General features: G+C 57.9%; 2 protein-coding genes across 9 annotated transcripts in view; both read left to right on the top strand.

The window, feature by feature from the left end:
* The first annotated feature begins 2175 nt into the window (after positions 1–2175).
* On the top strand, positions 2176–11817 carry LOC148214711 (uncharacterized). 5 transcript variants are annotated; one of them, XM_088148744.1, is made up of 6 exons: positions 2176–2718; positions 3723–3763; positions 4191–4286; positions 5079–5220; positions 7793–7991; positions 8795–11817. In XM_088148744.1, the coding sequence occupies exons 1-6, from the start codon at positions 2571–2573 to the stop codon at positions 8805–8807; spliced, it is 639 nt and encodes a 212-aa protein (XP_088004870.1). In that variant the 5' UTR covers positions 2176–2570; the 3' UTR covers positions 8808–11817. The 5 variants fall into 5 exon arrangements, with proteins under 5 accessions (XP_088004870.1, XP_088004869.1, XP_088004872.1 ...); XM_088148743.1 differs by lacking the exon at positions 8795–11817 and adding an exon at positions 8600–8779; XM_088148746.1 differs by lacking the exon at positions 5079–5220 and having other exon boundaries at positions 8795–11814.
* A 13007-nt stretch (positions 11818–24824) lies between these two features.
* The window catches only part of PLEC (plectin), a 62258-nt gene continuing 60334 nt past the window's right edge, over positions 24825–26748 (top strand). For 2 of the 4 annotated variants that reach the window (XM_088148730.1, XM_088148729.1), the window contains exon 1: positions 24825–25015. In XM_088148730.1, coding sequence (XP_088004856.1) covers positions 24925–25015 — 91 coding nt within the window. In that variant the 5' untranslated portion in view covers positions 24825–24924. Of the gene's footprint in view, positions 25016–25163; positions 25365–26748 lie in introns of those variants that run through there. The other 2 variants (XM_088148734.1, XM_088148733.1) reach the window with 1 other exon arrangement.

Here is a 26748-nt window from a genome sequence, read left to right as displayed (position 1 = left end):
TGGGGACGCTCGCAGCCGTTCGGATCGGCAGCGGCCGCGGGAGGATGCCGCGCGCGCCCCGCGCGCGCCCGCCCTGCCCTGCCCTGCCCTCCTGCGACGTGCGCGCGCTGGGCGGGCGCGATCGGCTTGCTCTGGGTCACATGACTGGGAAGGGAGGGAGGGGCTTAGAGCGGAGCGGTCAGCAGCACTCCGAGCCCCTGCCCCTCCCCCGGGGATGCAGGGGGAGGGGTTCTCCTCCGAGACCCCGGCCGGGTCCGGCCCGCGGTCAAGCTCGGTCTTCCCTTCTGCGGCTTCTGCCAAGCGCCGTCCGCTCTGCTCGCCTATCCCGCTGACGGGCAGACTCCGGGCCCTGCGCATCCGCCCTTCTCCGCATCCACGGGGAGGGGGCGCTCAAAAGGGCAGAGGCAGCACAGGGACAGCAGGGCGCAGGGAAAGCACAGATGCTGGGCTGGCCTCGGGACGGGGGGCGGCGAGGAGGACCGACGGGGCTTCTTCGGAGCGGTTCCCGATCAAAGCAAAAGAGCCGGAAGGCCAAGGGCCAGCCGTAGTGAAAGTCAAGAGCTATTCCGCCTACATTTTGGTTTAATTATTCAAAGCGAATCAGAAAACGATGCTTTTCACCAGGAAATTGTGCAAAACAGGGTAAAGGGGCAGAGTTGAAGCCTGAGGTGGTTAAAGCTTCAGCTTTAATTTGGATTAGGTTAAATCTCCAGGATTAGATGAACGCACGGCGTCTTAGCCTGCTGAAGGATTTAGACCACGGCTAAATCTTGCGCATTCCCTTTCAGAAATTCTGAAGTACTGGTGAAGTGCCGAGGAGCCAGGGCATACAGAATATCCTGATCTTCAAATATGGGACAGAAGAAGAGCTACAGAAGAGGACAGAAGAGCTACAAACCTGGGAAGAATCTTTCAAGGTTCCTCAAGCAGTGGATCTGTAAACAGACTGAAAATAACGGAGTTCAGAACAAATCTTATTAATCTTATTTTTCAATTGGCTAATTTCCTTAGTGGACTGCGGGAATGCTATATACATAATATAGCTTGGGTTTTGTAGCATGTTTGACAAATAACGTTGTGATTAGCAAGCCACTTAGGTGTATGACTTGGAGGACATCACAATTAGGTAGATACACAGTTGTCTTGAAAATCATAGGTTTCTTCAATTTCGGCTCCGCAAAGTTCAGTTTTGGATCCTATAACTCTTCAATATTTTCATTAATGATTTAGATGATGAGGTGGAGGGAACGCTTACCAGATGATGCAAAATCGGACATAATAGCTAATAATTCTAAAAGGCACAAATAAAATGTAGATGCTAAGGAAATGGACTGAACATAACAGAATGAAATAGCGCACCGTTCTTTATTTAGAAAACTAAAATTAAATATGAAGATATAGAAGATTGGATGAGGTCTGGGTTGATAATAATACCCATGAAAAGCATGTTGAAGAGTAGTTGAATGCCAACTAAATATAGCTGAAAAAAATGTCAAATCCAGCTTTCAGCTTCATCAGTGGAAGTCTGGCTTCTCGATCACGGGCAATAACATTTCTGTCACATTGTTTTAAACTTTGTCAGCTGCTCAGAGTCAAGTACAAGTGGTGACTATAGAAGCTGGAATTACAACATTAAAAAAAAATCCCACTGGAAGACCTCAGGCAGGCCAGGTGATCCTCTGTCAGAGATGCTCTGCTGGATCCTGTGCCAAGCAAGGGGCCAGACCGAGGGCCCCGTCCAGCACTGAGCCAGAGGGCTTTGGACGAGGTGAGCTGCTCTGTGACCCGGAGGAGCGAACCACCAACCACCGTGAGGAGCAGGAGCTCCTGAGAGCCAGATTTGGCCGGGCTTCCTCCCGCCCCTTTTGAAATAGGCTGAACTGGCGGCCATCACCGCCGTGTCTGATTGCACTGTTCAGTCTGTATGAAGAAGTCATTTATAGGTCTCGAATCTCCTCAGATTTAGGCTTAGTGGGTGTCTTAGTTCTGGCACTTTTTTCCCTGAAGGCAAAACTATGGCTTGGAACAAACTTCGCTCTGAAAAACGTGTGGTGCCGCTGTTTGAATCTGAACTGGGAGGCAGTTAAAGCAGGGACAGAAGGGGAAAAGAAGCCGGCCCTGCAGAGAGCACCTCTCAGGGCGAGCATCTCTGGGCGAGCCACTCGGTGAATAACCTGCATCCCCCCCGGGGATCTCTCCCCAGTTAGATCCCCAAACCCCGATCCCTCCAGGAGGAGAGAAAGGGATCTGAACAAAAGTAGACAGGACCGGGGGGAGGGGTGCTGTCCCCGGCCTATCAGAGCCCTGTCACCACCCTCCTGCCCCACAGCTCTGGCCACACTGACGGAGGGGTTAAGGCCCTAGGCTGCCTGGCTGACTCAGAGGGAGCGGCCTGCTGTGGGGAGGAGGAAAAGGAGGGGCTGCGCACATCTGGAACCCATCTGGGCCGACAGTGGACAGGGAAGCCAGAGAGGGTTAACGGGGCCGGCACACCCGCCCCTGCCGCCCTCCTCCCTTGCCTGCTCGGCGCAGTGGCGTGGCGTGGCTCGCGTGGCACAGCGGAGCTGAGCATGGCCTCCTTGAGCCCACGGGCACTGAGTGATCCTGCCTGGCTCCACGTTGCTTGGGTAGCTGGCCTGGTGCTGGGCTCTCTTGGGGTGTGGGCCCTCTTCCTGCTCTGCTCCCGACAGAGACACCCGCCCCCCAGCCTCTGGTCAGGTAGGTGGGTAGGTAGGTGCTGAGCCAGCCCTCCAAGGCTGGCAAAGCCCTTTCTGGGCAGACCAGCTGCTGTGCTGAGCACATCGGAGAAGGAGTGCCCTGCCAGCAACTCCTCTCTCCCTGCCCCTCCTCTCTGGGCCACCGGGGGCGGAGGGCTCTTCTCCCCCTCCCTCCCTCCCCCCCGCATCTTCAGTCACTGTGCCTTTGGCCGGATTAAAGCCTGACTAGTGGAGGCAGAGGAAGACCCCATTGGCAAACTGCTTTCCTTACAACGGCACAGAGCCACTTTACCCGCGCAGGGAGGCATCCCCCCCTTTTGCTGGCATGAAACTTACAGAGTGGAGGGAGGGGGCCTGTCCAGCGCAGAGTCAAAGCCGGGTTGTTTGACAGGGACTTGGCCAAGTCGCACTCATTTGTGGACTGTCCAATATCTAGGACATGCTGACGTCTGCAAATCCAAGGCCTGCAAAAGGCGGGGGGGGGGGGGGGATAGAAACAGGCCTAAAGTGGAGCGGGGCCTAAATATGTGGCCTCCATCCTTTTGTGTCCCCAATATTGGGCTTGAAGAGTCCAGAAGCTAGTAATCTCTCCCCAGAAGAATTCGGACTGGGGGGGGCCCTCATGCAATCAGGCAAGGCCTGAAACTGAGTGCTGCCCCCGCACTCCAGGCAGCCAAAGAAAGCCTCCTGACCACAGAGCCTTTGGCCAGGCCTCCCGAGAAATGAGACTGGCTCACCCCTGGGCATAGGGGCGAAAGGCCAGGTGGCCCCCATGGTTGGGGCAGGTGGGAGTGTCCCCTCTGCAGAGCCCCCAAACGCTGGCCTAATCCAGATCTGGCCCTCTGCTCGGGACTCTCGGCCTGCCTTTGCCCAGGCATTGGCTACCTGTCCTGGCAGAGCTGGGCCACAACCAGAGAGCTTGCCGGGTGCCTCTCCCGACCTGGCTGCCTGAGCTCAGCCTCCAGCCTTGCACCCCTAACTCTCTTCCCCTTCTCTGTCTGCCAGGATCGCAGCTGGGAGGAGCCAAGTCCCAGGGCCCCTCGGAGGTAAGCTGAGCCTGCCTGTCCCTCTGGCTTCTGGCTGGGGCCCGGGGCTCCCTGGCCGAGTCAGCCCATGCCCTTCAGCTCACCCTTGAAGCACCCTGGAGCATGGTGCTGTGCCCGCAGCAAGGGGGCTGCAGACGTTGGGGCTTCTCCCTTCTCTGCCATGAGGCAGGTCAAAAGCCCTCAAAGGCTTCATTGTGCAGCCCCCTGACAAGGGGGGGGTCAGTTCTGCTCACAACTGCAGAGAGCACAGAGGTCTCTTGCTTGGGGAAAGGGCCTCTGCTAGAGACTGGCACACAGCCATCCCCAGGCACTTCCCCCTCGTAGGCTGGATGGCACGGGTGCAGCAAGGAGGGGGCGGAAGAGCTGGGCGACAGGGCGCCTCTTGAGGGGTGCAGCACTCACGAGCCTCCCTATTTTGCATCCCCAGAAGCGACGGAAAAGGACAGCGAAAACCAAGACCCGCAGGGACCAGGCTGTGAGCTCTGCCGCAGGTGTGGGTCCCTCCCCCACTGCCAAGGGGCAGGTAAGAGGGTTTCCAGCTGGGGGCACAATCACGGGGACCTGAGCCAGGTGACCTCAAGGCTTGGCTCAGTCACAATCGCCTCTGGGCACCGGCACAGAGGGAGGCCACAAGCTCGAGCTGGGGGGAGTGAGGAGGATTTCTCTGCCCCCGAGAGAGGAGCGAAGACCCTGCTTGCACAAAACTGGGGCCCTTTGCGCATCTGCCAAAGGTATTTCTGGGTCCCAGGAAGCCTCTCGCTTGTCCCCTCCCAGGTGCCCCTGTCTGACTCCTGGACCTCACCTCTCCCTAAACCAGGTCTCCCCTGATGCAATCATGGGGCAGCCCCTGCAGGTCAGCGGGAGACACGCTACCTGAGGAGCCACACCCCAGAAGGGCTCTGGGCACAGACCCCTTGTCCACAGATGCACGGGCAAAGCTAGTACACACGGAAATTGTGTTGGGGCCACAGGCGTGTGCGCCTGTGCGCACATGTTCCTGGACCTTCTGAGCTGCGGACCCACCGGCTACCGTGTCTCTGCCACCCTTGGTTAACTGGAGTGCCAGCTTGGAGATCCTCAGGCAGAAGCTCCCGGGGCAGCTGTCTTCTCCAGCCCTGTCCCAATCAGCCCCGCTGCCTCTGCTCTGGCCTCTCAGCTCCTTTCGCCCAGGCAGAGCTGGGCCACAACCAGAGGCCTTGCCAAGTGCCTGCCCCGGAGCCGGGGTGGGGCTGTGCACAGGATGCGGGTCCTGACAGCCTAGCTTTGTTCTTCCCCTGGCCCGCCTGGACCCTCCTCCGCCCTCCCGCTGTCTTAGGAGAGGCTGGCTCCTGTCCTCCGCCTGGATTGGAGCCGCTTCACCGGTTCCTTGTTGGGGCCCGAGTTCCCCCCCTCGGATGCAGTCACCCGCTCGGCACTACTCTCTGGCCCTCTGCCGCTACTGCTGCTTCAGGAGGCCCGTAGGTATCGCTGGGGCAACTTCCAACCGCCTGCCTACGTCCTGCTGCCAATGCTGGAAGGTTACGGCGTGCGGGTTACCTGCAGGGCCCGCCACAGGTCGGGCAGCCGCACCACGCCGGCCAATTGTGAGCCGAGGCCCAGGGGTGGGGCCTGGCCACCCGCAGGCACAGCAGGAAGCTGGGCTAAGGGGGGGACGGAGGGGGCGTCCAGGGTCCGCTCCCCTGCAGGCCCTCGGGTAAGCCCCTCCGCCCGTGGGGGAGGAGCAGGCAGGTACCCCGGAGGAGGGCCAGAGAAAATAAGAGCAGCTGGCAGGGAGGTGAGGCTGGGGCGGGCGTCCTGCCTGGTCTGCTGGATTTAGGGCAGATCCTACGAAGGCTGAGTCGACCCTCACTCACCCACCCACCCCCGCCGCCCGCAGCGAGCGCGAGGGGCTCTGTGGTGAATGAGGGGGGAGACGCAGCGCCAACGGGGTCTGGAAGGAGCATCGCCAACGGGGTCTGGAAGGAGCATCGCTGCGGTCCAAGCGGCAGGCGAAGGCGTCCCACGGCGTGCGCTCACCCAGTCTCAAGGAGCAGCTGCTGCGGCCGCCGGAGGCGGGTGGGTGGAGAGGCGGCCGCGCACGGTAAGGGACCCTCCACGTCCTGCGTGCACCCTGAGGATCAAACCTTCTTCGCCGCGGGAAGGGAGCGGAACGGCGGGTCTTGCGCGTCCCGAGGGGCGACTCCCCCCACGACGTCCTGCCTGCAAAGTGGGTCCCGGGCGAAGCGGAGGCGAGTGCCCCGCTTTTCGTCCGGAGCTCCGCCCGAGAGTTTCCAATGCGTAGTTCTCCGGCGGCTCCGCGCTGACAGGCTGGCCGTCGGGGCGACGCTCGGAGGTCTCCGCGGTCCGAGGCGGCGGGCGGGGACCAACTCCCGCGACCCAGCTTGACGAACCGCCCTCGGCCGTTCCCTGCGGTCAAGCGCGGGGCGCCCGGGGGCAGGCAGACGAGGGCGCGGCCTGTTGCCCTCCCCACGCTGTGGCGCCCCGTCCTGCCCGAGCGGAGCGGCTCCCCAGCGAGCCCTCGCCAGGAGCGGGAAACGGGGCTCCTGGGGGGCCTTCTGCCGCCGCCCATGCCGTCCCCGACAGCGGCTCTGGGGGCGAGGGAGACGAAGGCAGCTGAGCCGCCGCCGCCGCCGCCGCCGCGGCGCATCCGGGCTCGCTCGCTCCTGCCGCCCTTCGGAGTCCGGCTCGTAATCCAACTGGCCGCCTGGGGCCGCGCGGGTGGGGGGACGAGATAGAGCCGCGCTCGCTGTCGCGCACAAGCACACGCGCACACGCCCTGCAGGAGCCGCGGAGCGGGGGAGGAGCTTCTGCCAAACGCCGCTGCAGGTTGCCAGCGCGAGCCACTCGCCATTACGCTGCTGCGCTGAGTGCTATCCGGAGGCTGCCCGCGCGGGCCCCCGGCAGGATCGCCCCGGCCACCCCGAGCCCGCTTCCGCCTGCCTTGGCAAGCCGGGCAAGCATGCTTCCTGCGCAGGAGAACGGCCCGGTGCCCGGCGGCTCTCGCCCTCGGTGAGTGGACGCCGGGCGGGGCCGCCCCGCTCCGCCGCCGTCGCGGGGCAGGCAAAGGCTGCCCGCCCGCGGCGAGCTCCGGGGGCCGTCTCGTCCGCCTGGCGCTGGCGCTGGCGCTGCCGCTGCCGCTGCTGGGGAACGGCGCCGTTGGTGGGGCCCGGCCTCTGCAGCAGGTGCCTGCTGGGCCTCTGGAGGGAAGGGGGCGCTTCTCCCGACAGCGGAAAAGGCGGGCTGGCGGGCGCGGGTGGCTCCCTGGCAGGCGGCGCGGGGACCCAAGCGGAGGAGAAGCGGCCTGAGAGCTGCTGGGCGCGCCTGGCACGTGCGCCCCCGGCTGGGCTGCTGCTCCGGCAGCGCCCGGTCCCCGGGCAGGACTGGGTGCCGCCTCTTGTCCGCCGGAGGAGCCCTCCTGAGCGGGCAGCGGGAGATGTCGCCGGGCCAGGGCGGAGTGGGCAGGTTCGCCCCAGAAAGGCGGAGGGGGGGGCCGGTGGTGAGCGCGCACGTGTCTCCCTTCCTCCCATTGGCGCCTAGGGAGTGGCGACCATGGCAACGGAGAAGTGCCAGGTCTGACCCCAAGAGCCTGCTGCTTTATGGTGTCCCATGCCTCATCCATGGAGGACCTCATGGGGGACCTTTCCCCCAGAGAGGTGGGTGGGAGTCTCCTGGAAGGGGCTCTAAGGCTGTTTTGCCTCCCCCGTTTAAGCCCTTGGCATCCTGGAGCAATTTTGGCATCTGGAGTGAAAAAGATGCTTGAAGAACAACATGGATGGGTGGAGGTGGGCCAGTGGGGGGAGTCTGTCTCCCTCCATCCCTGCGGGCCCCTGGCTATTCCGTCTCCTGGAATGGAAGGCAGCTGCTCCGACTCACGTTGCGCAGGGCGAAGCAGAGGTCTGGTGTTTGCTGAGGTGCAAAGATGGCAAGACTCCTTGGCACAGATGGAGAAGAGATTCCAAGGCCTGGGGAGGCTGGGGGTCTCCAGGGAGCCCCCAGTGCCCCAGCTCTGACGCTGTCCCCCCCCTGCAGGAGGTGATGTCTTCCCGATGGAAAAAGAAGGTGCCAATGGCGGAAGACAACTCCAGCGGCAGCAGCGGCTCCCCGAGCCCTGGAGACACCCTGCCCTGGAACCTCCCCAAGCACCAGCGCAACAGGAGGACCAAGGCAGCCGCTGGTGGCAACGGCTCCGTGCTGGACCCTGCAGAGAGGGCAGTCCTTCGCATCGCAGGTAGGGAAGGCTGGCGCGCCTGTTTCTGGGGGAGAGGCCGTTGAGTGGGTTGGGCCTTTGGTGCTGGCTCTGGCGGCCTCCGTCCGCGTTCGTTTCCTCGCGTGTCCAGTTCTGAGCGCTCCCGTCGGCCTTGCTGGGTTGGGCCGGGCTTTGGTTGCGCACCCCCCAGGATCCTGTGCCGGAAGTGAGTGTTGGATTGGCCTGGGTGCCAGGTGCTACAGTGCCAGTGTTTTGCCCTGCCAGACCAGGCTGGCGTGTGGAAGGGAGCTTCGCTGCCTTAGTTTCCTCGGGCACTCTTGGCAGAGATGCTTGCCCATATCCTCTGGAGGCCCTGCTGGGCAGCGAGGCCTCCAAATTCACTCTAGGCAGAGTTGGTTGGCTGGTTGTGAGAGGTGGCTTCTTGGTCTGGGATGCAGAGGTGCTTCCTCAGTGGTAGGGGGCTGGAGGGTTGGGCAGTGCCAGGGTTTGGTGGTTCTCGGCTGCTCTGGTGCAAGTCCTGGATATTGTGGCGATGTTCCTCAGCTGACGTTCTGGGCTTCATTGTTTTCTGGAGCTGAGTCCTACTCAGAGGCTTCCCGTCTAAGCCAAAATCATGGCTGTTCTGCTAGGTGGGCTGAAAGCAAAGTGCACGTGGCCAGACTGCATCGCTATCGAAATAGGATATCGTCTGGAAAATATGAGGCAAGAAGTCCATGGACGCGAACAGGCAGGAGGAAGGATTGAAACCTTGGGGCCGCCGCATAGAGCAAGCTGAGCTGCCGGATTCTCAGTCGCTGATGCTTCTTTGTTTCTTTCGTCTGCAGTAAAAGGCCTTAGCTCAGCCTTGTCCTGGACTCTTCCCCTGCGAAACCCCAAGTGCTGTTTTGAGTTTGAGTGGGGAGATCTACTCCTGTGCCCTGGCTGAAGCTCTCGCGTCTGCCCTTGGAGTTTTGTGGGTCTTTGCTGGAACTGGGCAATGGGTGGCTTTTGCTGATCCAGAAGGGCCAGAGCAACAGCAGCAGCCGTGAAACGGTCCCTGGAGGTTGCTTTTCCTTCAGAGACAGACCACCATCTGAAGAGTACCCAAACCTCCCTCCACAGACCGTCCAGGAGCCTTTGTGCTGCAACTGGTATCCCAGAGCTTTGGTCTGAGGACATCCTTGCCAGTATTAATTAGGAGGCTTTCTTTTGATTAGTCACGGTCGACTCTTAGTGGGCACGCAGATAGACCTTCCCCAGGACGAACTCTCCCCCACCTGGCCCTTGGGTCTCCCAGTGGTGCACCCCTTGCTGCTGGGGTGGAATCTACCCGCCTTGGTGCTGGTCATCCTCCTCGCTTTTGCATCCATAGAGTGTCTGAGGGAAAACCACTTGCCTGCCCACTTCTGATCTTTGAAGGAGCAGACGTGTCACAGCATCTGAACATCTCTTCCAGATATCCAAGATTTCAGTATCTTTGTTGGTACTGGAACAAGCGCTAATCTGTAGCGTATTTCTTGACGGTTGGCTCCTTTCCTGTAGAACAGGGTTTCTCCACCTCAGCAACTTTAAGACGTGTGGACTTCAACTCCCAGAATTCCCCAGCCAGCGTGGGAGTTGAATTCCACACATCTTAAAGTTGCAGAGGTGGAGAAACACTGCTGTAAATAGTTGTTTCTAAACGCAGAAGCCTCCTACCACTTTAATGTCTTCATTCTAAGTGATTTTGTCAACTTTTCTTTTAAAGTTGGCCAAATCGTTCTCTGTCCTCAGCAAACTGGTTGCCACACTGCTGGTCCAGGAATCTAGATTAAGGGTGAACAAGATGATAGGCCCTGGATTTGCAGAGGCAGCGTTTACTTACTTCCTCCATTGTAGCCAACGGTGCAGTAGCAGCTGAACCTGGGGAGTGATGTTTGGCTCCCCAAACTGGCCCAGAGTTAATGGGTTAATGTCGTCAACGCCTGGGCCTGTGGGGAGGGGGCAGCAGGGCCAACCCTTGACATAGGACTTGTACATCAACACAAATGCTTCTTACATTGTATTTACTTTTAAAAGTTGATCTTTTCCTCAGCAAAAAAAAATGGTGCTGCTTTTTATCAGCATGGCACTCTACAGGGAAACTTGCTGCGAGTTTCTCGGTTGCTATTTTTATGTTATTTATGTTTATAATTCATGGTAGTGTTTTTATTCTGTTTTGTCAGTCCCCCAGAGTCATGCATATGAGATGGGCAGCCATATAAATCTAATGAATAAATAACTCCTACAGGATCCTTCAGTCAGGACCTCAGTTTACCTTCCTGCACAGGCGCAAGGTTCCTCACAACTCTTCTTCCCGTCTCCCCATAAGCAAGGGTCGCCAGCGCCAAGAAGGCCCTCGGGGCTCTCGCCCTTTGTGCTTGCCAGAAGGAGGGGTGGACATGAGGAAATGGTTTTAAAATGTCCCCAAATCCCCATTCCGCAATGCTTTCAAGGTTTCATCTTTATAAGCACCATGTAATGCTATCTGAAATTTAAGCCTAGTAAAATTGGGAAGCCAGATTTTGGTATCAACTGAGGATGGGCTTAAGAGCTGCACAGAACAGTGGAATAATGTGGCATATGAGTTGATTTTCAGAGCAGTTTTTCTTCTTTTTGTATCTTGTTTTTTTAATAACATGTTCATTTATAATGGTTATTATTAGCATAATACTAAACTTGCATCTAGTATGAAGTTGCCCTGGAACATCAGACTCGGTTGGCACAATGGAAGGATGGATGTCACCTGGTTACCTTTCTGTCCTTAATAAATAGGGTGACAAGCGCCTCCTTGTTAAACGTGGCATTCTGGGCCATGGATTCCCCCTGTCACCAATTCCCCATTCTTTTCCTCTGGGGCTTGCAGGGAGCCCACGTGCCGTGGAGCAGGAGGCCACTGTGGCAGGGGATTACAGAAGGATCAAATGTCAGGGTTGGAAGGGACCTTAGAGATGAGCTAGCCCAACGCCCAGCCCAGCCCAGCCCAGCGCAGGAAGGCCCCCTTGCAGCGTCCCATCCGGCCTCCGCTTCAGTGCCTCTGTCGGCCAACTCCCAAGGCACCCTCTTGCCACTAGCCGGTTTTTCCTGATGTCCAATAAAGGCCATTTCCTTGTACTTTTAACTCCTTGTTTCTTGTCCTGTTTCCCGGAGTGACTCTGAACAGTTCCACTGCCCTTCAGATACTAATTTATTTATTCATTCTAGTTGGATAGCACTGAATCGATGCAGACTCAAAAGGTTCCCATTGGTGAAACATGGGCAAGATATAGGACAGCATAAACTCTTGATTAAAACAGGAACAAAAGAATAGATTGGCTTTTATGAAATAGTCAGGATGGATTATCTGCGGCCCACCAATGCTAGCCTTTTCCAGCATCTCTCACCCCTTCCTTCAGCCTGTGCCTGCCAGGTCCCTTCTCTGGCTGGAGACTCACCTGGGAGGAGGTGCCTGGAATTGTTGCCGGGTCTGTCCTCCCAGCCCTCCCAACACCCGGTTGTATGTATGTCCCCCTTGACCAGACAGGAGTTACGGTAGAAGTCTTGACCCAGAGCCTGGAGGCTTTAAGGACAGACTGAGATTGAACCCAAACATAATACTGTTAATCCAGAAACACCTGGCTGATTCCAGGGTGAGGTTATGTTCCTGCAGAAAGAGGTAGATTTGCTTGATTGAAGTGGGATCAAAGCACTCGAGAAAGACAGGAAGGAAGGATGGAATAGATCTGAGTGAAGGTGCTCTGAGTTTGTGGAGTGAATGACTGTATCAGGGAGGTGAAGTGTAGGTTGAATTATGAATGAAATGGCTACGGTTTTTGTTACAGAGATACAATTATTGTCCTCCATGCTGTGGATCCTTAAGAAAAGAGGAATCCGTAGGTACATGGTACACTCCAGCGAACAGTGGGGATGGAAGAACCAGAGAGGAGTTTTGGGGCAAAATTGTATACCATTCTGAAAGCAAGTGATGCAGGGGAAGAAATTTATTAATTAATTATAATTAATACTGTGTGACCATTAGCCAACACATACTCTTGGGCAACAGGAATGGACAGGTGGGACAACATGGAAGCGGAAGAAAAGTGAGTGGGCCTTCAGGATCCAGGAGGGAGCAGGAAGGTGACGGGGAGCATCTGCTGAGAAATAGCTTGGCTTTGAAAACGCGGTTTTGGACTTCTGCAGCAAAGACCAAGGAACCGGGGAGTAGACCAGTTTCTTGGAACCTCTCCACATAAGCAGAGGATGGGAGATCGCCCATACCTGCTCTATATGGCTGTTCCTCGCGAGGAGACCGCAGGACAGTGGTTTTCCTGGGAGGTGTCCCATTTTGATCACAGCCGCGGCAGAGCCTGTCCCCTGCAGTTATGAGTGCAGGGGTGCTGGAACTCCTCCCCCCCGCCTTCCCCCCCCCCATGCCATTTTGGCCGCCCTGCACAGCGGCACTCGTCAGCACCGGGGCTGGGGCTGGAGTAGAGGCCGGGGGCTTTCAGCAGTCTCAGCCAGCTGCCACTGCTCCCCAGGCCTCTGCTTCAGCCCCAGCGTTACCGCTGCCACTGAGAAATGCCGCCTCGAGCCCCACACCACAGCCAGCCACCCCAGCAGCATTGCGCAAAGCCCCAGCTGCCTCCGCCACCCTGCGCTCCGCAGGCTCTGCTGCATCCAGCTGACCTTCACTGCTGATGGCCGCGCCTGGCCTGACCCTACTGTGTGCGAGGCAGCTGCTGGCCACGCCAGGCCTTCTTCCGAGGCCGCTCGCACCGTTCTCCAAGCCACTGGCACCATTCCTTCTCCAAACTGTGCACCCCATTCTTGCAATCCTTCTGGTCTTCCCCAGGTCTTGCGAGAATGGGTGCCTGATTTGGAGGAGGTCTTCCAAATCACCACGAGAACGGGGCTCCTGCTGTTTGGATTTGTGTATCTGGAAGGAATGTTCACTCAAGATGGGAAAATGGATGGAGAAATACTGATGCACAAATGTTGGTTGAAAAAACTAGGATGTGGTCTGTTGTGAGGAATGAATGTTTATCGAAAGAGGCAAATACGGCTGTGTGTCAGGATGTGCTTCTGCCCCCTTTGTTGCATGGAAGGGAGAGCTGGGGATGTCTGGAGAAACGTCAAAGTAAGTTGAAAGGGGAACACGGGATTCAAGAAGTGTACGTGCAGCAGTGATAGAGACGGCAGGCACATCTGCAGCCTCAGCAGATGACCGTCCGTGAGGGGGGGGACACGGGCAGATGGGACTGGGAGAAGGTGGCCCTGCGGACCTCCAGCCAGGGGTTTAAGGGTGGCAGCCGGCGCCTTGAAGTGTGCCTGGAAGGCAAGAGTGGCCAGCGGAGTTCCCAAAGCAGGGAGCGGCAAGGAGCTGCCCTCATCGGCTGTCTCTGTGGCAGAAGCAAGGGTGGTTTGCCAGGGCAGAAAGCTGGTGTTTGCCACGTTCCCTTTTCTGCTTCTGGTCTCCTGCCTTCCTTTTTGGGGTTTAGCGTTTCTTGCCCCTTTTGTGTCCTCTGCAGGATATTCCTTGCTGAGAAGGGGTGAGGGCAACAGGTCACACCTGTCTGTCCAGACAGGCCAGTGGGGGACCCCAGAGCTGTGGGCATTTCCTGGAAGGCCGTGCTATGGCCAAGAAAGCCGAGAGGTGCCCTGAGAGTGGCTCGAGGGCATCTTTACTGCGGCCTTCATTGGTCTCCTGCACACGGATCCCTGCCCCGAGCCAGGGCCGACTGGTCGAGCCATAGGCGGGCCCGGACTGAGACCAGGTCTTGGAGCAATGTTTTTGCACTTCGTGTAGGAATTTCCTAACTGAAGCCAGGTGCCCTCCTCAGCAAATACAGTTGCAGATAACGAAGGGCAGGAAGTCGAACTGTGGTGGGTTTAGGCAGATCTCCGAAATCTCTGAGGTAGCCTTTGAGAGGCCCCAGCAGGCTTTTCTCTGCGTGGATGGGTTTGGCCTTTAGGATGCGAAGCCCGCAGGGCAAGGGGACTGGCCGGGGCCTTGCAGGAGTTCACGGCCTGCCAGGGAGCCCCTGAAGCAGGCAGGGGCAGGGCCCCGAGGGACCTGTCGGCGGTGCTGGGCAGCACTTTGGTGGATGGCACCTTTCTGCTCTCTGTTTTATTTAGTTAAAAATCATCTGCCCCCCTCTTCGGTTGCGTCAGCCTGGGAGGAGGCTGAAATTTAGCAAAAGAAACTGGAGGAAGAGACTAAAATGCGGGCAGGCCTGGCAAGTGGAACGGCTTATCCGGGCAACCCTTCGTTCCTCTGAGGACTCGTGAGCCTGGCCACAGTTAAGCTGAGCCTGGCCGCAGTTAAGCTGAGCCTGGCAAGGACAGGTGGGTGCCGGGCGCCCTTTGGGGGGGGTCAGGCGCTTGGGGAGCAGCAGGGGAGATGCTGAGCGGGCTCTCGCCCTCCTTCCCACAGCTGCTTAGGGGAGGGGGGTGAGCTGCTCTGGGGAGCAGCCAGGATTTCTCTGCCCCTTTTTGTGGGCACCTTTGTATGTGCACCCACGAGGAACTGTCGCTGTGAGAGATTTCGCCATTCCAGCACCAGCCCTTCCAGTGTCCCTGGCCCAAGGTGGGCACCCAGTCCAGGGAGCGGCAGGGCTTTCGTGATGGCAGGCGGGCAGGTGGTTGGGCCGGATCCTGGTGGCGCCTCAGGCTATCTCTGTCCCTGCCCGCTCACAGCCCTCCCTTGGGCTGTGGCGTCTGCTAATTCTTCTACGGGAGGCAGCAAGGCTCCACGGCTGCTGCAGCGGCGGCTGCCTGTTCCCGGCAGTGCAAGATGGGCAGCTCACCTTTCCTCTTGAGCGAGCGGTGCAGGAGGCTGCTGGGGCCCCCTGGGGTCCCACCTTGGCCAAACTGAAGGGGGGGTCCGCTTGGGCAGGGGAGGAGGCTGGCTTGGGGACTGAGACTTCTCTGCAGGGAGCGACGTGTCCAGCAGGGGGCCGAGCTCTTCCCCGGCTGGCAGAATCTGCAGCTCAGATTTCCCGTTTCCGTCTTCGGTACATTCTAGCCAAGTACACAAAATCACCAACTTCTGTTTTTCCCCATCTAAGTGCATCTTGCAGTCATGTACTACTTTCCCTGTTAAACACAACCTCCTTGGCTTTCAGCGGCCTAATTTCGCCAGCCCGCAGCTCACCTGCTTTCCTTCCTTTCGTTTCATGTGGTAATTCATGCTCCGTGCCGTTGCTCCATCCGCGTTCCAAGTTGCAACCTTGCGTATGTGGCGACGGTCCCCAGATGGGCCCCTTTGCAGCCCAGCGTGGCTGTGGCCAGTCAAGGCTTTCCTGTAACGCCTGCAAATAATGCTGAAGAGGTATGGACCCAGTCGCCAGCCTTGGCGGCCCCTGTGCTGCACACAGCTTTTCCTGCACTGGCGAGTTCAACCAGTGCCGTTTACTTCAGGCATCCTCACACTACGTAGTGCGTGCTGGGATTGCTAATCTTGCCCGCCTCTCATCGGCTGGGTGGCCTGCGCCGTGGACATCTGTGGAGTCCAGCAGTCCCTCCCCTACTGGGCATGGCGGGGGGTGGACGAGGGAGGCCGTGCCCCAGCATCCCTCCGTGGCTAATCATCTCAGCTTCCCTTCTCTAATTTGCTGCGAGCTGTGTAGGGAAGGGCCATCAGGGCCTGGTGGGCTTCGGGGTCCTCTTGGCTGCGCCATCAACCAAAGCTCAGCCTCATTCACTGCCCTGCCGGGCGGGGAGGAGGAAGCAGGCCGCCCTGGCCGGCAGCCTGCGGCACGTCTCCTGTGGGTCTGCTGCTCCTCCTCAGGGAACTTTTCTGAAGTTCTCCAGTGGGGTAGCCTGGGCCGCCCTTTGCCCTTCCGGCCCCTCTGGCTGTCCCTGCCCTCTCAGCCCTCCCTTGGGCTGCCTCTGTGGAGGAGAGACCACAGGGAACCCGGGGTTCTTCCTTCCATTTCCCCCCAGACCTCTCAATTCTGCCCATGATTCTCCAAGAACAGACATTTGGCCCCAGGAAGAAGCCGGGCAGCTTCTCTGTAGTTGCCAGAAGCCATGCCTATGAGACTGGAGGTTGGCGTTGGCACTGGGAGACTTTGATCTTGCTGTGTTCCCTGCAATCAGTTTGCTTGCCCGGTTTCTCTGGCACCAGTTGTTTCCATTGCCCATCTTGGAGAATTATGCCCCAACCTCTGACTGGGTGCTATGTCCAGGGATGTCACAGGGTCTCCAAGTGGCCCTCGTGGTCCTTCAGAAGACCAAGGGCCGACTTGCAGCTCATCTCTCAGGTCCTGCCCTGAGTAATTTTTGCTGACATGCAGCTGTGACCATGGGTTGGTGGTCGGGGGCTGAGGAATCCTCAGATGGGAGGTCTCGGGGAGCAGCAGGGAAGGGTCTGGAGCCAAGCGGAACGGCCTCTCCAGGGTGCTGGACAGCAGCCCTGCAGGCTGGGGACAAAGGAAGCTGCTTGGCAGGGTTGGCGCGGCTCTGCTGCTGCGTTCGTCACCCTCCCAGCCCTTGCCAGGAAGAAGCGGCTGGGAACAGCAGCCTGGACAGGCAGGAAATGCTTCTGAGGTCCCTCTCTGGGCAGATCACAGGATTGGAAGGATCAGCCCCCTGCCCCGGGCAGGAATCCTCAGATCACCCTGGACAAATGGCTGTCCATTCGTTTCTTGAAAATGGTTCAATTGCCTAATAGCTTTCCTAGTCAGGAAATATCTTCCCACCTTATCCAAAGCAGTTGAATGATTGATCAGATGCTATCAAGTCAATGTTGACGCCTCGTGACCACACAGACAGACCTTCTCCAGGACAACCGGTCCCCACCTGATGCTCCAGATCTTCCAATGATGCACCCATTGCTGCTGTAACTGAACCCCTCCACCTGGCTGCTGGTTGTCCTCTTCTTTGCCTCCCTTCCCAGCATCAGAGCCTTCTCCAGAGAGCTGGGTCTTCTCATAATGTGCCTGGAGTAGGATAATTTGAGCCTGGTCCTTTGTGTTTCAAGGGAGAACTAAAACCAGTTGATCTGTTCACGATCCATTTATTTGTTTTCCTGACTGTCCAAACACTCCAACTCCAAAATTCAGAAGCGTCAATACTCTTCATCCCGCTTCTTCACATCCATAGAGCGTCACAGAAAACTACTACCTGCAGCATTCTAATCTTTATAACTACATATGCATGTCATGGTATCTGAATATCTTTTCCAGAACCTTCATTGCTGCCCTACCAAGTGCTAGTCTGTGGTGCCTTTCTTGACTGCAAGTTCCCTTATTCACAGTTGTACCTAAAAGATAAAAGCTACCTACCACTTCAATATCTTCATTGTCAGTTCTAAGGCTGATTGCTGTACTTGTTGTAATTAGAGGTAGTCCTCACTTAATGACCATTTGTTCAGCGACCGTTCAAAGTTATGGCAGTGCTGAACGAGTTATACTTATGCCCAATAGCCATAGCAGCGTCCCTGCGGTGACATGACCAAAATTCAGGTGCTTGGCAGCCCACCCGCACTTATGAACGCAGGAGCACTTCAACTCCGCCATTCGCCTATCTATCCCCGACTCTGCCCGTTTGGCTGCCCTGCCCAGCAGCACTCCTCGGCAGAGGTGGCAACAGTACAGCTAAAGCAGATGCCTGGGGCCTTTGGGAGTCTCAGCCAGCTGCCACTGCCCCGGGCCTCTACTTCAGCCCCAGCATCACCACTGCCACCAAGGAGTGCTGCCCCAAATCCTGCGCCGCAGCCAACCACCCCAGCGCCACAGCACAAAACCCCAGATGCTCCCGCCGCCCTGCTGGCCCAGCCACCCCCAGCTGACCTTCACTGCCTTTTTCCTCCTGCTGCTGACAAGGCACGCCTTCTTCCCGAGGCTGCTTGTGCCGTTCTCCAGATAGCGTGCCATTCTTGTGATGCTTTGGGAGACTTCTGAGGCCTTCTAAAACCCCGCAAGAAGGCTGCGCCCGCCGTTCTCCAAACCGCGCATTGCATTCTTGTGATGCTTCGGGAGGTCTCGCCTTTCTGAGCTCAGAGGTGCTGGAGCACACGGTGGCCAAAAGGGCAGAGATGGGGGGGGGAGAGAGGCAGCTGGGGGCAGTTGAAAAGGGGGCAGTCCCTTAGCTTACCGAGGCTTGGGGCTGGGAGGGACGAAGCTAGGAATGGCATGGATCAGGGGGGTCCTCACCTAACGACAGGTGGGATTCAGTTAACGACGGCAATCACATAACGTCGTGCTTTACAACCACATCGCTTAGCGATGGAAATGCTGGTCCTAGTTACCATCGGTAACTGAGGGACTGCCTGTAGTTTGGTCTTCTTTATATTTAATTTTAGTTCCATTTTTCACTGTGCTCCTTGACTTTCATTACAAGAAATGCAGGTCCTTTGCATTTTTACCTGTCAGAGTAGTGTCGTCAGCATAGCGCAGGTTACAGTATTGATGTTTCTTCCTCAAATTTTAAAACCATGGTCACCTCCTTCCAGCTTCCCTCGGTATATATATTCTGCACATAAGCTGAATAAATCTGGGGACAGTATGCAGCCTCGTTCTACTCCTTTTCCAACCTGGAGTCCTGTTCAGGCTGTGGCTTCCTGACCTGTATATAGGTTTTCCATGAGGACAATGAGATGTGCTGTATTACCAATTTTCTAAGCACATTCCACAGCTTGACATGAACACATGCAAGGGCTTTTCTGTAGTTAGTGAAACACATAGCATTAATTTATTTTTTCTATTCTTTGGTTTACATCAGTAATAATATCTCTTGTTCCTTGGCCTTTTCTAAAACCAACTTGAACGTCTGGCATTTCCCTTTCCATGTAGGGATATTGTGCAAGTGTGTACAACTGATTAAGTCTCTTTTCTTTGGTATTAGTATACAGACTGTTGGCCATTGTGTCCTTCTCCATATTTGCTGGCGTGGTTTGGTTGGAACTTTTAGAGATTCCTCTGCTGCTCCTTTCCATACATCAGTTCCTGCAGCCTCCCAGTTTGGTAATGTCTGGAGTTCTGATCTAACTTCATTTGGTCATCTGTCTGGTGATGTTCATAGGCTTCAGTTTGGTTGTTGGAAGACTGTGTTAGCAGTGAAGAAATCACTGGATTGAGAGAAACCAGTAAGTTGTTCTCCTGCTTTATTTTGGTTTCCTAGGCCTTACAGTCCAACTACATTTTCCTCCTTAATATTTCCAACTTCGGTACTCCAGTCTCTAACCACAAGCAGCACATCTTGCTTGCACGTCCTGTCACTTTCAGATTTACTTGACCATAAAACCGCAAAACTCCTCTTCTTCCAGTGGTTGGAGCACCAGCTTGGATAATTGTCATGGTAAAGGGCTGTCTGTGAAGTTTAACTGATATGATTCAGTCATTGACTGCATTGTACCAAGTACTGTCCTTGCTATATCCTTCCTACTATGAAAGCCATACAGCTCCTTCTTTTGACCTGAATAGTAAATAGTATGATCTTCTGACTAAAAGTGTCCAATTCCAGTCCATCTCAGTTGCTTGATGGCTAAGATGCCAATCTGTACTCATGCATTTTCCCTTTCACTGTGTTGAACTTTCTCGTGTTCATGCTTCTTACGTTCCATGTTCTCACTGTAATTCTGGCTTTGCAGCTTCGGATTTTCTTTTCCAGCATGGCAATGTCAGCAACTAGACATCCCAAAGGCTTTAATCTAGCCAAGGCATAAATACCACTAGTGCTTGCAAAGATCTTCAGCTCTTCCTCAGTGGCATGTGGAGTGCCCTGCGGGGCCCATCATCTGGCACTAAGCCATCAATCACTTGTCTATGATCTTGTCTGTCCGTGTCTTTTTCTTAGTAAAACATCAGAGGTGCTTACTATTGCCTTTCACGCACCGTATTTGCGGTTATCAGTGTTGGGATCAGCGATCTTCCACTTTCAGCCTCTTCCTGCATCACTGCAGCCCCATAGAGGTGCCTGCTTGCTTTAGCTGGGCAGCTGGGATGACCCTCATGCCTTGGTGGCCCTGCACTCTTGGCATGTTCAACTCATCCCCGCCCTGATGAGGCAGTTTCGCCGGACTTGGGGGGTGGGCAAAACAGTGGGCGCTACAAAGCATACTAAAGCAGTCCATTTGGCTTGTCTCGCGTATTGCATGGAGTTGTGGATTGTTCAACCACAATTTATTGGATAAACCACAATTGACATATTAAGTTATCAGCCATGATTCCAAGAGTATTGGAAGTAGTTGGATTCAGTAACGTGCCAAGCCCAAACCAAGCAGTCATGTTAACATTAGTGTTCTGCGTGACTGTGTTCGTGGCCCTGTTGGTTCCCCTACATTGGGTTACGAGAAGCTGTGAGGCCCCAGCCCTTGCTTCAGTTGGATTCCTCTCAAGAGGCGGTCTCTGAAAGCTTAGATGCCTTCTGCAAGATGGGCTTTTATTTGCAAGTACTGGGACTGAGGGCCAGCCCACCGCCCAGCCAGCCAGCTCTGCAGAGACGCCCAGTTGCCGAAGACATCCGGAGCCCAGGCTCTGTGTGTCTCAGAACCACCGTCCTGTTTCTTGCGACGAGTCCCTCTAACAAGTGGGCGCACCCTCCCCACAATCACAGCTGGATATTGAATCACACGTGTTTTGTCCACCAGGAAGAGCATCTGCCATTCTTGACTGATGGAAACTGGAGTTTGAAAAATGTCACAAAATACGCTTTTTTTTCAGATTCCAGTCTACATAAACCAAAAATGGTGGCTATTGCAAATTGAGGTGACATGGTAGGACCGTGTGGGCGATGGGGGCAGCACGTACACGCATTCTTTCTGATCTAGCATCTTGGACAACACGGCCCGTTGCAGCGCACGCAGCTGCCCTTCTAGCAAAGGCTTCCTCAGCCCGTCCCAGCTCCTGGGGAGACACCCCTGTTCTGGCCACTCCAGGAGCCTGGCCAGGCATGGCCTTGAGAGGGGCTCCCACAAGGAGCCGGGACCTGAAGGCTGCGACATAAGGCTGCCTGCCCCCAACTCTCTGGAGCAGGCCAGGAATGACCAGGGCCGCCACCGCATAACAGGCTACCCTGGGCTGGTGGGGGCCGAGGAAGCTTCATCAGGTTAGCTGGTTGGCGGTTCTAGTCCTCTGGAAGCCCAGCTGCACAAATGCAGTCCCTGCGTTTGGAGAGCAAAGCCAAACGCGATGTCTGACTCCTCCCTGAGGATCCTTCCTGGGCAGCCACATTGCAAGGCTACAGGGCAACAGCGCTGACGGCGTGCAGTTGAGCAAGAACTGAGCTGATCCGGGTGGAGCTGCGGCGATAAGCTGGGCCGGCTGCGGAATGTCTTTGACAGGCAAAGGCACGCGCTTGATCACCAGGAAGGCCCCATCTCACGTCTGGCCACCCGTCCCTGGTGCCAAAGGTCCACGCTGCCGGGGGGGCGGGGGCTCGGTCGGTTCCTGGTAGGCAGGAGCCCATCCTGCCGATCCGAGCCGCGCCCCCCGCTCACTTGCGTCCGACTTGCTTGTGTCTCGCACGGAAACTCTGGGGCCTCGTCGTACTGCTGGAGGAGGGAACGGGGCTTCCCGGATCCCCTGGTTCTTTCTGGGCTGCCTCCCTGCAGAGACGAAGGCCGCAATTTGGGCCCAGCTGCGCCTCGTTCCCTCACGTGGAAGGCACTGGCGCTGCTTGGGCGTTGGCCCTCCAACGGTCAGGTGTGCCCTCCGCCCCTGGGGAAGCGGCGCGACGCCTGTGGGTGCCAGGCCCCCGGCCTTCCAGCGGAACAAGATCTCCAGTTTTAGCAGCTGCTGCTTTGCGTTGGTCTTCCTCGTCGCGTATTATTTATATTTATAGGCAGTTAGCGAGTCCGGCTTGGCGGCTGGTGGCTGCGTGGCCGAGCGCTTGCCATCTTGCCGCTCGCTGGGAGCGACCCATGTGCTTGCTCTCTTGGATCCTGTCCATCCAGGGACCGCCGTCTTCCCCTTCATCTGCTTCCCCAGCCTTGCAAAGCTCCTTATTTATAGAAGCAGCTACGAGGCAGGAGTACAGTAAAGACGTGGGATCCCCCCACAGCGTTCCTCTCACATGCCTTATATGTCTTGTCTGCATTGTCCCAAAATTAGAACTGGCCTTCCCGTTGCTTTGGCCATTGCCTCGGCCCTTAAGCCAGCTGGGTGTCCGCCCACCCAGTTCTCTGGCCGGCCTGGGCCTGTGCAGGAGGTAGGGAAGTGCCGACGAGTTATAAGCCCGCTCACCCGGTGCCCCCCATTCAGGCAAAGGGTGTTCGGGGGGTGGCTGTGCTCAGGATGCTGACCGAATTCTCTCCCCAGGTGCAGTGGGTGCCCAGGGACAGGCATTCCAAGGGCTCAAAGCCGCTCCTTGCCTCCCAGAGTTGCTGGGAGTCAGGCAGCACGTAAACTTAATAAATGATGATGATGATGATGATGATGATGATGATGATGATGATGATGATGAATTACAGCCTTCCAGACCTGCCAGATCACAGCTTCCATCAGCTAATGGCTGCCTTAGCTGGAAATGCTGGGACCTGTAATCCAACTTGGCTAGAAGGCTCCAGACAGGCGGAAGCTGCCTTGGGGAACCACTGCCTGCTGGGTGAGGCGTGGTTGGGGTGCTTCCCTGGAGTGGCTGTGCAGTGAGCTCCATGGAAGGGGCCCTCCAGGCCCCCCAAAGCAGCGATTGCCCTGAGCGAGGAAGGAAGAAGGCCGGGCACCAAGTTGTCGCTGGTGACTTCTGCAAAGCGGCCCCTTCGCTTTGGCACTGGGTTGCCTGGAAGCAGTGGGCAAAGCCCCGCTGTGCTTTTCTTTGTTGTTGTTTTCTAGAATTTTGCCCACGCTTTGTTGAAAGTAATCCGAAGCAGGAAAGAATAACACAAGCCACACAACATTTCCCAAATCACATGCAGAACATCCTTTCTTGAGCGGCTGGGTCTGGGTCCTCCTCCTGCAGCCAAAACTGTGGCTCTGAGCGGCTGGCCAAGTCAGAGGCGCCAGCTCGGGGACAGCTCGGGAAGGGCCTTTGTTGGGGGCTCTCAGTGCACAGCCAGTTTGTCCCTGGCAGCAATTTGTTCGGGACTCTGAGTCCCATCTAGCAGGACACACAAAGGCCAGCCCTGAATGGACAGGGTGGGGGGGCTTGGGAGGGGCTGGGGGCACAGCGGGAAGTATACGTTTCCATAGCCAACAAAACACTGGGAAGTTCCATCTGTTGGCTGTCACAGCAGCTCCGGCACCCACTGCTCCTGCTCCTGCTCCTGCTCCTGCTCCTGCTCCTGCTCCTGCTCCTGCTCCTGCTCCTGCTCCTGCTCCTGCTCCTGCTCCTGCTCCTGCAGTGTGAGGCTGACCCCTCCCAAATACTTGGTTCTGCCTCTGGAGCATAATCTCAGAGCAGTCTCTGCCTGCTGAGGGTGGGCTGTGAAAGGCTGCTTATGAGGATGGGGTTGGGGACAGCACAGCTCTGGGGCACAAGGAGTGGGACAGGAGGAGCACTCCTTTGTGGCCCCCACCCTAGCAGGGCTCTCCCCAGACAGTTTCAGGGGCCCTTGCATCATCCCTGGGGCCCCCATACCAGCAAGACAGGAGAGGTCAATGGGGAACCAAGAACAGATGTGCTCTATAAATGCCTGTTGGCGTCATTCCTTACAGAGACAGTCAAATCTTGTCTACTGGGAATGGCCCCTGTAGGAGGGGGTCTGCCGTTCATCCTCCCGCTCAAGTTACGTTCATGCTGGGATTGAGCAGATGGCTGGAGTGGGGGAGGAGGGGGTGTCACGGAGGGCAAGCCCACAGCTGGCCTGGAAGAGGGGAGGTGGGGGTCCCTGGCCAGAATGGGAGCACATGCAGGGCTGCGCCTCTGAAGAATGATTGCAGCCCCCCCAACCCACGCTGCCCGGGGGAGACCAAGAGCGGCAGTGGCGGCTGACTGTCCAAGAGGGGGCTTGTCCCCTGAGTGTGGCCCAGCACAGCTCCCTGCTTGAAGAGGCCTCTCCAGCCCCCCTGAGTTTGGGGGGTCTGAGCCCCAGAACCTGTTCTTGGTGTCAGCTTAGGCCACAGATGGGCTGGGCTATGAGAATGCAGGGCTGAATGCAGCTATCTTCCTCATTAGGGCAGCCCTTTAGAAACCTGGAAACTGCTCGGCGGGCTAACACCTGAGCAGCAACACAGGTTGGGATTAAGTAGGCTAGGATGATAGCTCCTGAGTGCCCGCAAAGGGGCCTCCGGCCAGGCGGGGAAGCAAAGGCAGCCGGGCCCTGACCCCTTGCCGCCTTCGTTTCTTCTGCCCCCGAAGAAGGGGCGGGGCAGGGTCCCAGGGCCCGGGAGTGTTGCGGAGTCGGCCGACCAAGAGAAGGCCGGCTGGCGCCTTTCTCTGCGCCTCGGTGCTGCTTCGGGAGCAGAAGGCTGGAGCGCGGCGCCTCGCGGCGAAGTAGCCGGGCTCCTGGAGCTGCCATTGGGGCTGTTTTCCCAGCGCGGGCGGCACCCGACGCTCGCTCAGCCAGCCGCCCGGGTGGCACGGAGCCGAGGCATCCTCAGGCCCGTGGGCTGGGCTCTCGAGGGGTGCAGGGACCCCCGCTGGGTCGGCGCCGGGTGGTGGGGCTCTTGCGGGTACCGGCGGTTGACGCCCGCGCATCGCATTCCAGCGCTCCTCGCGTCCCGGCGGCGGCTGGCGTAGAGAGGCTGGCGCGGGAGCTTGCCCGGTGGGAGGCCGGGGCAGGCCTGCCGAGGAGGAGCCCCGCGGAAACGTCTGCGGGGCGAGAGGAACCCCGGGCCGCGCGGCGCACCTGCTGCACCCGGCCAGCCTGCGCCGGGGGTGGGACGCTCCGAGCCGGGCAGCTCCGGCGGGCGCAGAGGAGGACGCCGGCGTGGGAGGTCCCGCCCGGGGAGGGGACCCTGGGCGGCGGTGCCTTTAAGGGGTAGGGCCAGGCCCGCCGCCGGAATGCCGCTGCAGGGTTTGGCCCGGCCGGGCCGCCTCGCCTCGCCCCCTCCACCGGCGCGGCCCCCGACCCAGCCCAGTCTGCCTGGGCCGCGCCATGGCCACCTTCAACCTCAGCCTGCTGCCCCCCAACCCCGAGGAGAAGGACTTCGTGCAGGCCTACGAGGACGTGCGGGAGAAGTACAAAGGTGGGCACGGGCCGGGGCCCGTGGCTGGCTGGGCCGGACGGCTGCTCCGCCGCGCTTTCCCTTAATAGGGCAAACGGAGGCGCCCGTGGCAGAGCGAGCCGACGGCCCTTCCTGGGGGCTCGCTCGAGGCTGGCTGCGGGGAGCGGCCGCCTTCCGTGCCTGCGCTCAGCCTCGGCGCTGGTGGAGGTTGGGAGCCCGCGGTTAAGCGCCCTAGGGCCGCGGAGGCCTTTACGCCCCTCTGGGGAACAAGCATCACCCTGGGGCGCGCAGTCGGGGGAACTCGGCAAGGACGAATTAAAGTTGGCCTGCTGGAGATGCCGGCGCAGAACCCAGCTGGCCAAGCCCTGAGGTACAGCGTTTAAACATCAGTGGTTTCTATGTCCAGGAACCTTTTTGGTTCTCAGGAGGGCAGCAGGGAAAGCCCCTGCCTGGAAGGGGGGGAGGGGCTTTGCCAGGTGTGGATAAGGTGGTATGAGGGCTGTGGGTCTTAATGGCCAAACCCAGGATCTTGCTGAGGGGTGGGGGCAAGGGCGGCACAAGGAGGGTTGGCAAGACTGGGCAGAGACAAGCCTGCTTGTGATTTGCCCAGTGCGGGGGAGGGGGGGGAGCCTTTTTTTAGCGGTTCCTTCTCTGCTTTGGTCCCGCTGTCACCTCGTTTTCCTTCTTTGTCTGCTTGGGGTCTTCGGGCTTTAGGTTAGTGCCTTGCTGGGGCATGCCCCTCCTTCCCCCATGGCCCCCCAGCTGGTGGGAAGAAGCCCCAACTTCCACCCAGCCTGGGCAAGGCAAGGGGGAGGAATTGGCTGACTTCCAACGGTGGTGGGCTTTGGCCGGTGGGGAACCAGAGAGGAGCCTGTGCCTTGGGGGGAGAGGGAGTGCTTGCTCTGCCAGAAGCGTGGCGAGGAGCAGGTGGCAGCCACTTTGGGAAGGCGCACCATGCACGTTGGGCCTTTATTTGCGGCTGGGTGCCCCTGCCGATCGGCCTAGGTACGCGTTGGCCATGGATGTGAACAGGCGACCCTAGAAGCTGCTTTCAGAATCAGCGGCCCCTTCTCTGCCCTGCCCTGCCCTACCCCACCCCAGGCCCGAATCCCCTGCCTGCCCTGCCCTGCCCTGCCCTAGCTGGGCATCGTTGCCAGTGCCCGCATGCTTTTGCTCCGGCCCCGGCCTGCCAGCCTCCTGCGGTGGATCTTCCTCAGCTTCCCTCCACGGGGCAGAGCAGGGCAGAGACCATTCTGCTTCCTAGCTGGGTGGGAGCCAGCAGTGGGCAAGCAGCGGCAATTCAGATCTGCGCTGTGGGGATTGGGGCTCCTCTGGCACCCCTGTGTGCAAGCCAGTCCCTTGGGCTCCTGTGCCGGTAAGAGGGAAAGGCCCCATGTCAGATCTGGGTGGGCAGCACATACTGCCAACTCAGGCAGGCAGGGGAGAGACGCTTGGAAAGGGGCAGTCTGACAGAGGGAGCCCTTTCTTTCCTCCCCGACTGGAGATGCCCTTCTAGTTCTGCTGGGGGCTTCTGTGATGCCTGAGTGGGCACAGTGTAGGGAACAGTGCTGGGTTGGGCTCACTAACTAGGGTGATGGCTACCAAAGGCCTTGGGGCAACTTGCCTAAATGAGTAAGAGGTGGAGAACGTAACGGTCAGCTAGTGGGGATGCAGCGTTGCCTGGGGTCTCAAGCCACTAGCAGGATTTACTCGGACACAGCATGCCGGGCACCGACGGGACGGCTCCCTCGGGA

Source organism: Python bivittatus, unplaced genomic scaffold, assembly GCF_059951505.1.
Source record: "Python bivittatus isolate LINGU-HERP-01145 unplaced genomic scaffold, Pbiv_v1 ctg000590_np1212, whole genome shotgun sequence".
Lineage (NCBI taxonomy): Eukaryota > Metazoa > Chordata > Lepidosauria > Squamata > Pythonidae > Python > Python bivittatus.
The sequence above is the reverse complement of the archived record's forward strand: the minus strand, read 5'-3'. Positions and strand labels throughout refer to the sequence as shown.